The sequence below is a fragment of the Cynara cardunculus genome, assembly GCF_001531365.2.
Source record: "Cynara cardunculus var. scolymus isolate 2C chromosome LG 3, CcrdV1, whole genome shotgun sequence".
NCBI lineage: Eukaryota > Viridiplantae > Streptophyta > Magnoliopsida > Asterales > Asteraceae > Cynara > Cynara cardunculus.
The window spans coordinates 34,405,419-34,414,396 of NC_037530.1; the positions used below are offsets into that span (position 1 = coordinate 34,405,419).

An 8,978-nucleotide genomic window follows, 5' to 3' on the forward strand; every position below is an offset into this window, starting at 1 on the left:
AAGCACTCTCTAGTTTCTCCTTGGTGAAATGTCCATCCACCTTGGCATGATTTATCCTACCATGCTGAACCGCACTTACATTTGTTGATTCATTGTCGCAATAGAGCTTCATAAGACTTTTCCGCTTAGTTTTTAAGTCTTTTAGGATGATTTTCAACCAAAGGAATCCACATAGACCTTGTGCCATTACATGAAATTCTGTCTCAGTACTGGAACATGCTACTATCCTTGTTTTTTGTTTCTCCATGTTACAGGATTTTCTCCAGTGAAGGTACGATGACCTGATGTCAATCTCTAGCATTGAACCTATGTAGTCAGCATTTGTACATGCTTCAAGGGTTGTACTTCCGTTTCTTTTGAACATGATTCCTCTTCCCGGTGTTGCCTTGAGATGTTGCAATGTGCTGCTTGCATGTAGACTTCATTAGGATTATGTATAAATTGACTAATCACTCTTACTGCATAAGCTTTTTGGGATCCTATTCTAACTGTAAAGTCTTTAATTTAGGATTCCAATATTATTCAAAGCTATTAACTCTCCTAAATTAATGCTACAAGTTCCCATAAATTATCACATAATAAGAACTTTAACTAGAGTATTAAGATTAAACAACGGCATTTGATTTCTCTGTTACTGTTAATTAACATATTGACTCAGAAGCATAGGAGCTTTTCATGATGAGATTTGGTATTAAAAAGAAGGGTGACTCAACTTCTCAGCTAGAGTTGGGGGTTTTTGTTCATGATGGTGATGATCAATTCTTCCTAGAAGCAGTTCATGATGATGGATTTACTTGTCCATTGATCCATATAGAATAATTTGAAGAAAAGTAAATGACGCCACTGATATCTTTTCTTTCAGTTGCTGGGCACTGAAGCTTCTGTTCATGATGATTATCAGCTTTCCTGTAGAGTATTCTGGATGCTTTTGGTGCCATGGTGGTGATTTATTAAACGTAGAAATTTGTACTTCCTTATGGAAGCTCTTACATGGTGGTTGCTTTCAGAATTTAGATTTTTGCTGATCTGTGATTTTGTCTTGCGGGTTTATATGAAATTTTTATGTTTTTAACGCGGCTAAACATTTTATATTTGAGTGCGTCCACACATATGGGTTTCTTATGTTAACGTGGCTAAACCTATGAATTTGTTCCCTAGTTAATTTGTCAATTAGTAGGTACAGTCATATATTTGGTCAATTATCTATCGCCTACTTCTATGACTTATTGGCATGCAATCTCTCTTTTAATTAAAATAAATAATATGCTCACTAGAACTACGTCACTCCATTTCTTTTCCAACTGCTGCAAGGTTCTTTTGCTATGTTTGACTTTTTGGTTTAGATATGTAAAGATTAGTCTGTTCACACTATCCTCATGCTTATCTTGAGCTCTCAAATTCTAACTATTCTTACAGTTGATACATCTATTTCGTGTCTTAAATATAGCTCACCAGCTACTGAAATGATCAAGACAGCAATAAAATTCGCAAGAGGCTTTCTGATAATCCATAATTCAATGGAACCTGCAAGGAAGCAACAAACTTGAGACGTTGGTAAACTGTACTGAATTTACCACCTATTTTCTTAATCGCGTCTTGCCTCAGTAATAACCATGTACAGTAACTTGAGGACCATATAAATATTAGCACCATTCAAAGTCCTGGTGAGTTATACATTTGTGTGTTGAGAAAACCATTTACTATTTCTGGGAGCTCAATCTCCACGCGTCAGAAAATGGTGGGACATCCTTATTTCTCAGTTGCTAATAGTTTGCACCTTCGATATAAGACACTCGAAGGGGAGAATGGGGTTGTCATCCTGTTGTGTAGTCGTTCCACTTTCTTAACCGCATAGATTGGACATTGAAAAAGATGCTAGTAGTATGGAATAACACATTTTTGTATAACTTGACATCTGGGTCCAAAACAATGAAGAGGCATCTTCCTTTCTATTTTAAACAAAAAGAACATAATTAACACATGTCTATTACAACCATCTTTATTTATCCTCACTTCCCACCACGGCCCCTGTAAGTGATCAGTACTAAGTTGTACACCACCATGGTTAAACCAAATTAGAATTCTTTTTTTTTTTTTTTTGCTGAATTTAAATGTCACGATTAACAGAACATCAATTCCCACCCTGCTGATCTCATTTCTGTTGGGATGCCTTTCCCTTGCTCTTTTCCATGTAGAAGAAACCGGCCAATGCTACTATGGAGAAAGCAGAAAAGCAGACGGATGCAATATCAAGGGACGCATGGCGACCTGTGATTGCTTGGACTTCAAACAAGTTTGTAGCTCTTTCTGCATTTGTGTTCTGGCCAAAGGCAACCTCATGATCCTCAGTGTTGAACACATACGCCCTCACAAAATATGTTCCAGAAGGAATGTCTCTCATGATGGTCCATGAAAAGGAGTTGTTTGAAGCACTGTATGGCCTAGAYACAATCTTGTGTTGGCAGGTCTTGTCCTTCTTCATTTCRTCCTCCGTTTTCCTCCAAGATCTGTCCTTTTGACTGATGGGTGCATAGCATAGCTTCACTTTTACAGTYCTGTAGGCCGAGTCTGTCCCAGCTGGGAAGGTCTGGTTCAGTGCCCATGTCACTGTGATTTGTTCTTCCCCTGCCTTCAGAACTGCAAAGTTCAATTCAGTGATAAGAAAAAAACAAAAAACAAGAACAAATGAACCTAGTTTATCCCAGCCAGTGGTGGGGTTTGGGGGAGGGTTAGATGTATCCAGACTTGACGTCTACCTCAAAGAGTAGAGCAACCGTCTGCTTGAAGACCCAACTTGTGAGAAGTGTGTGAAAGAGAGAAACAGGTATGCTTAAATTTCTAATAATCAACAAAAGAGTTTAAACCTTTAAGTACTCCCAAGTCCCACATCTTTTCTTGCAGATAGTTTTATTAGCTATACTTATTCGATTTCTATGATCTATGCATTCATGAGTTCTTTGAAATTAGATTCAGTTATGATCAAACCTTGGCCCTGTGTGGGTGAAGTGGTAACTACAAGAGTTCTCTGAAGGGAGGAGAAGGTGACACCATAGCCAGTAGCTGAAAAACAAGTGAGCAGAAGAGAAACAACCAGAAAACCAACAGGAACCTCCATTGATGATGATAGGTTGACTTTTAAAGTTTCAAGTCTTTTGTGTGCAATCCACTTATGCTGCCACTGATGATCAGATAATGAAAAGATGGGCCAAGACTTGGCATTTGAGAAGCTATATATAGAGCCCAATGATGCAAGGTACAGGTATCTACCAACTAGTCTAGAAATAACTAATTTCCAATCATACTAAAAAACACTAAAATTATTGAACAACAAAGAAAGTCAAATACAGTTCGTTTTTTTAGTATGACAGTTCGTTCCTATTATCAGGTAGAATAACTCTTAACCATGCTCAAGGGATCATATTGTTTGGGTTTGTGCTGGCTATKCATTGACTAAGTTAGCCAATTACTATTATGTCGAATTTATAATACACCGTAGAATAACTCTTAACCATGCTCAAGGGATCATATTGTTTGGGTTTGTGCTGGCTATKCATTGACTAAGTTAGCCAATTACTATTATGCCGAATTTATAATACACCGCATACTTGGTGATACCCAGGTATATTTATTTCCTGTAATCCCCTCCTAAATTTTATAAGAGTAAATTATTGTTTTTCGTCCTTGTGGTTTGTTAAAAATTGCAGATTTCGTCCCTGTGGTTCAAAATTTTGGTTTTCATCCATAACGGTTTGCAAATCATTTATATTTTCGTCCCTGATCCAAAACACTACTTTTAAGTATGAAGTACTAAAATAGAAATGAATTGTAAGCCATAAGGACAAAAAAAAAAGCAATAAATTTTAAATCATAAGGACGAAAAAAGTAATGAATTATAAACCATAGGGATGAAAATTGTAATTTCAAAACCATGAGGACGAAATAGAAATTTTCAACAAACCACAGGGACTAAGAACGTAATTTACTCATTTTAAAATAAACACTAATTGGCTGATTTTCATTCTTCTAAACAGAATGTATATTTTTATCTGGGAAGTTCTATGATGACTTTTTTGTGTATGCATACCTATCTCTAACGAAATAGATATTTTTTTTACAGTTGATTCTCTCTGCCCATAAGAAATATAGCACACCTGCTACTGTATCAAGACAGCCTACGACAGAATTAAATGTTGATCATCATACCATTGTACTGAGCACTGCACATGTGAAATATGGTTGCAAGAGTTGATCCTTAAGTTAATTTAGACGTAAATCATGATGTGAGAGCACTCTTCCATCAAGCAGTATAACTCATGGAATATCACTTAATAACTTAGATTGGACAGTGCAACCAACATTTTAGTTTATCGGTTACTGCTAATTGACATCTCGCCTGAGAAGCATTAGAACTTTTGGTCATGAGATTTGATATTCTTTTGTCATGATGATGATGATCAATTCTTACTAGAAGCAGTTGCACAAATATAAATTATGGTATTCAATGTTTTTATGGTTTCAGAGCTCATTCGGGTTAAATGGCCGATTCTTAAGTTCATTTAGAGGTGAATAGTGATGTTGATGCACTTGTCCATTGGTTCATATGAATAATTTGAAGAAAGTAAATGTGCCTCAGATATCTGTCTTGAGGTTGCTGCTAATGGATGCCAAAGCTTCAGTTCATGATGATTGTCAGATTGAAGGTGGAACTTTCAGGATGCTTTTGATGTCATGATGGCGATCCATTAACATGGAGACTCATATGTTATGAGAGCCCTTCCATAGTGGTTACTTCAAGATTCTAGAATTGCAAAAGATGTCAGTTTTGCTGCTCTGTTAATTTATCCAGTGGACCAGGTATTATTTTCTTATGTTCTTTAAGACAGTTACGTATATGGATTTGTTCCCCACTTAGTTTGTCAACTAGTAGGTATTTGCCACTTATTTTGTAAATTATCTATCATCTATCATGTACTTCAATGACTTCATCAGCATGCAATCTGTGTTTTAATTAAATCAAGTAATAGATCAAGTTACACCTCCAAAGCAAAGGTAACGTCACTGCTCATTTTTAACCTGTGGGGTTCATGGTGCTATGGTTGACTTTTTGATGTAGATACGTAAAAGATTTTGCACCACCGGCATGCGTACCTCTAGCTCCCAATTTTTAATTATTTTTACAGTCGATGCATTTATATCACTTGCGAGATATAGCTTACCAATTACTGAAAACGATTAAGACATCAATAAATTTGCTTATTCTATCAAGAAAGCAACAATCATGAAACATTAGTGAACTTCACTCGATATGCCTTACCTCTATGGATACATAGCAGATTCTTGATAAGCTCATTTATCCATTTTCTGTCTAATCATATTGAAAACTCATAGATCAAGGAAAAAGTTGAACTGGTGAGTTATAAGTTTCTGTGTTGAAATCCTTTCACTATTTCTTGGAGTTCAATCTCTCAGGCACTAGAAAATGATGGATATCCTTATTTCTCAATTGTTAATAGTTTGCGCCTTCTATATAATATTTCACTACTTTCTATCTGGTTGTGTAGCCATTCCACCATCTTTAACACATTAGTTGGAAAAAAATTGAAAAATACGACGGTGGTATGGAAAGAACACATTTTCATTACTTAAACATCCGGGTTCATTACAATGAAGAGAGCATTTTCTATTCTATTTTCAATAATACAAACATGATTAACTCATTTCTATCACAATCATATTTTTATTTATCCCTTCTCCCAATACTGCACCAGTATGTGATCTGTGATGAGTTTTGTAGGACACCACCATATTAAAACGAAATTAGGACTCTTTCTTTTCAGCAAGTAATAGGACCTTAATTCCCACCCTGCTGATAATCTCATTTCTGTTGGGATGCCTTTCCCTTGCTCTTTTCCATGTAGAAGAAACCGGCCAATGCGACTATGGAGAAAGCAGAAAAGCAGACGGATGCAATATCAAGGGACGCATGGCGACCTGTGATTGCTTGGACTTCAAACAAGTTGGTAGCTCTTTCTGCATTTGTATTCTGACCAAAGGCCACCTCATGATCCTCAGCGTTGAATACATACGCCCTCACAAAATATGTTGCAGAAGGAATGTCTCTCATGATGGTCCATGAAAAGGAGTTGTTTGAAGCACTGTATGGCCTAGAYACAATCTTGTGTTGGCAGGTCTTGTCCTTCTTCATTTCRTCCTCCGTTTTCCTCCAAGATCTGTCCTTTTGACTGATGGGTGCATAGCATAGCTTCACTTTTACGGTCCTGTAGGCTGAGTCTGTCCCAGCTGGGAAGGTCTGGTTCAACGCCCATGTCACTGTGATTTGTTCTTCCCCTGCCTTCAGAACTGCAAAGTTCAAATCAATAATAAGAAGAAAAGACCCAAATGAGCCTAGTTTATCCTTGTTACAGGTGGGGTCTGGAGAGGGTAAGATGTACACAGACCTGACCTCTACTTCAAAAAGTAGAGCGGTTTTTTCCATGAAGACCCGAAAGAGAAAAAAACAGGTACGCATAAATTTTTAATAATCAACACAAATTTTCTTGATGAGATAGTGTAATTAGCTATTAGCTATACTTATTCGATTTCTATGATATATGCATTCATGACTTGATGATCAGAATCAGAGTTATGGTCAAACCTTGGCCCTGTGTGGGTGAAGTGGTAACCACAAGACTCCTTGGAAGGGAGGAGAAGGTGATACCATAGCCAGTAGCTGCAAAAGAAAAGAGCAGAAGGGAAACAAGCAGAAAACCAGCAGGAACCTCCATTGATGATGATCGGTTTGACTTTCGAAATCTCAAGTCTTTGAGTGCAATCCACTTATGCTGCTACTGATGATCAGATGATGATGAGAATGAGCCAAGACTGGGATTTGATCAAGCTATATATGGACCCCAATGTTGCAAGGTATCTCTATCTATCAACTACTAGTCTGGAAATAAATTAATATGAAATCATCCTAAAATTCTCATTTGATTAATGAAAGAGAAAGTCAAATAGAAGATACCTGCCTTCTAGGAATTTGAAACATCTATATTATTATTATTATTTTTATTATTATTATTATTATTATTATTATTATTATTATTATTATTATTATTATTATTATTATTATTATTATTATATAGTTTCATAATCTATTGAAAGTTGACCCTATTAATGTGGTACAATAGCTCTTAAGCATGTTCAAGGGATCAGATTGTTTTGGTTTGAGTTGGTTGTGGTACAAGAATTGACTTAGTTTACAAACAGAGAGTTATGTGGACTTTTGCCTTTGCCCCCCAAAGCATTGAAAGAGCAAAAGAAGATAAAAGGAAACGAGTCTCACACATACAGATTGAACAACACTTTTCTTGGTTGCAAAAGCCACACGAGTCATGGTTGACCATGGCAATGCCTTGGTCTTTGAGGCAAAAGGTGTGGCCGGTGGCATTCACACTTTCAGGATATGTGGAACCCCATTAAAATCTTTCTCTAAAACAGTCTTTAGGAAGAGAGAGAAAGTTTCTAAGGGGCTGTTTTGTGGGTTTTCCATTAAGTTCTTGATTGTGTGGATTAATCTTTCTGTATAGATTGAGAAGATTTTTGTTTGGAGGGCTTTTTCATCGATAGAACATAGGAGCTTGTTTTTTAAATTGAGAAGGAAAAACTTTCCTTTCTGCATAACCCCCCCTCCCAAAAAAAAACTTATTAAAAGAGTCATTTTCTATATCATTAAGCCACTATCAAACAATCATTTATAGCTGGCCAAATAAGCTGTAAGTCCCATCAAAACTCATTAAGCTGCTAACAAGCAGACCCTAAGTGTATATAAGTTTTCTGATTAGTATCTAGCTGAAACGACACTTCAACATGAGGAGCTAAGTGTAAGGATGTCGACTGTCGAGTCAAATGACCGTATGGGAATTATAGATGTAGAGCACCCATAAGAGAGGGTTTATGTGGCGGGATAAATATCTCGTGTCCAAATTCAAATCATCGGTAGAAAGTATAGATCCTAAAATGTTGATTTTGATATCAAGTTTTCTGAAAAATTAATAAAATGAAATTTTTGTACTTCTCTTAATTTTTTTTTACTTAATTTCCCTCGAAGCTATATTAAAATAAGGATTAGTATCACATTAATACCCTTATTAATACACCATTAATAATCATTAATATACCATTGACCCATTAATACCATTAATTATCTCACGTATTGCACACATTTTCTCTCTCTCTCTCTCTCTCTATATAGAGTAAGGTATATTTCAAATGAAACCATGTACATTTGCATCTCAATTAATTGAGATATTTATAGAAATGATGAGTTTATTTATTATGATTTGAATATTTATGAAGATGACTAGAGTTCATTAATTATGATCAATATTTTATATTATGAAATAATCAAAACTTTTATGAAATCACATATTCATCAAATTAAATGGACGATTGAGAATGAGTTGTATTGGTTGTACAAATATAAAGGGTTGTATAATAACACACCTCTCTCTCACTCTTTCTCTCTCTCTCTATATATCTATACTATATTATAAATCATTTGGTAAAAACTCTTAAAAACCATTTTTTATGCATGAAGTACTGTTTATTGATGCATATTACTTAAAATTCAAAATTAAAAGTAAATTATGCATAAGTACAACTTATATTAAAGCTTCATGTTTGAATTTGTGTAACTAACCGCAGATAAATATAATCAATTAGAGATAAACATCTCATTTTAAAATATAAAAAATCTAAAATATAATTAGGATAATTATCGAGTTTTAACAGTATAATTAATTATTATCTTTATAAAAAAGTTATATTATTAAACCAAATATAAATTAATTCGTTATTGTACCTAAATTAAATTATAATAAAAAATTGAATTAAAAAATGAAGAATTTTAAATAGTTAATTTGATACGAATATCGATATATTTTTGTTATGCATAAAGTATTGTATATTGATGCATA

At 35.0% G+C, this 8,978-nt stretch overlaps 2 protein-coding genes across 2 annotated transcripts; both read right to left on the minus strand.

Moving 5' to 3' along the window:
* Positions 1 to 1,880: 1,880 nt before the first annotated feature.
* On the minus strand, positions 1,881 to 3,265 carry LOC112508844 (high-affinity nitrate transporter 3.1-like). Its single transcript, XM_025113643.1, has 2 exons — positions 2,986 to 3,265; positions 1,881 to 2,637 (listed from the first exon to the last, which is right to left on the minus strand). The coding sequence occupies exons 1-2, from the start codon at positions 3,113 to 3,115 to the stop codon at positions 2,153 to 2,155; spliced, it is 615 nt and encodes a 204-aa protein (XP_024969411.1). The 5' UTR covers positions 3,116 to 3,265; the 3' UTR covers positions 1,881 to 2,152.
* Positions 3,266 to 5,617: 2,352 nt separating this feature from the next.
* Positions 5,618 to 7,004, minus strand: LOC112508843 (high-affinity nitrate transporter 3.1-like). The gene is made up of 2 exons (XM_025113642.1): positions 6,656 to 7,004; positions 5,618 to 6,360 (listed from the first exon to the last, which is right to left on the minus strand). The coding sequence occupies exons 1-2, from the start codon at positions 6,783 to 6,785 to the stop codon at positions 5,876 to 5,878; spliced, it is 615 nt and encodes a 204-aa protein (XP_024969410.1). The 5' UTR covers positions 6,786 to 7,004; the 3' UTR covers positions 5,618 to 5,875.
* Between the last annotated feature and the right edge of the window lie 1,974 nt (positions 7,005 to 8,978).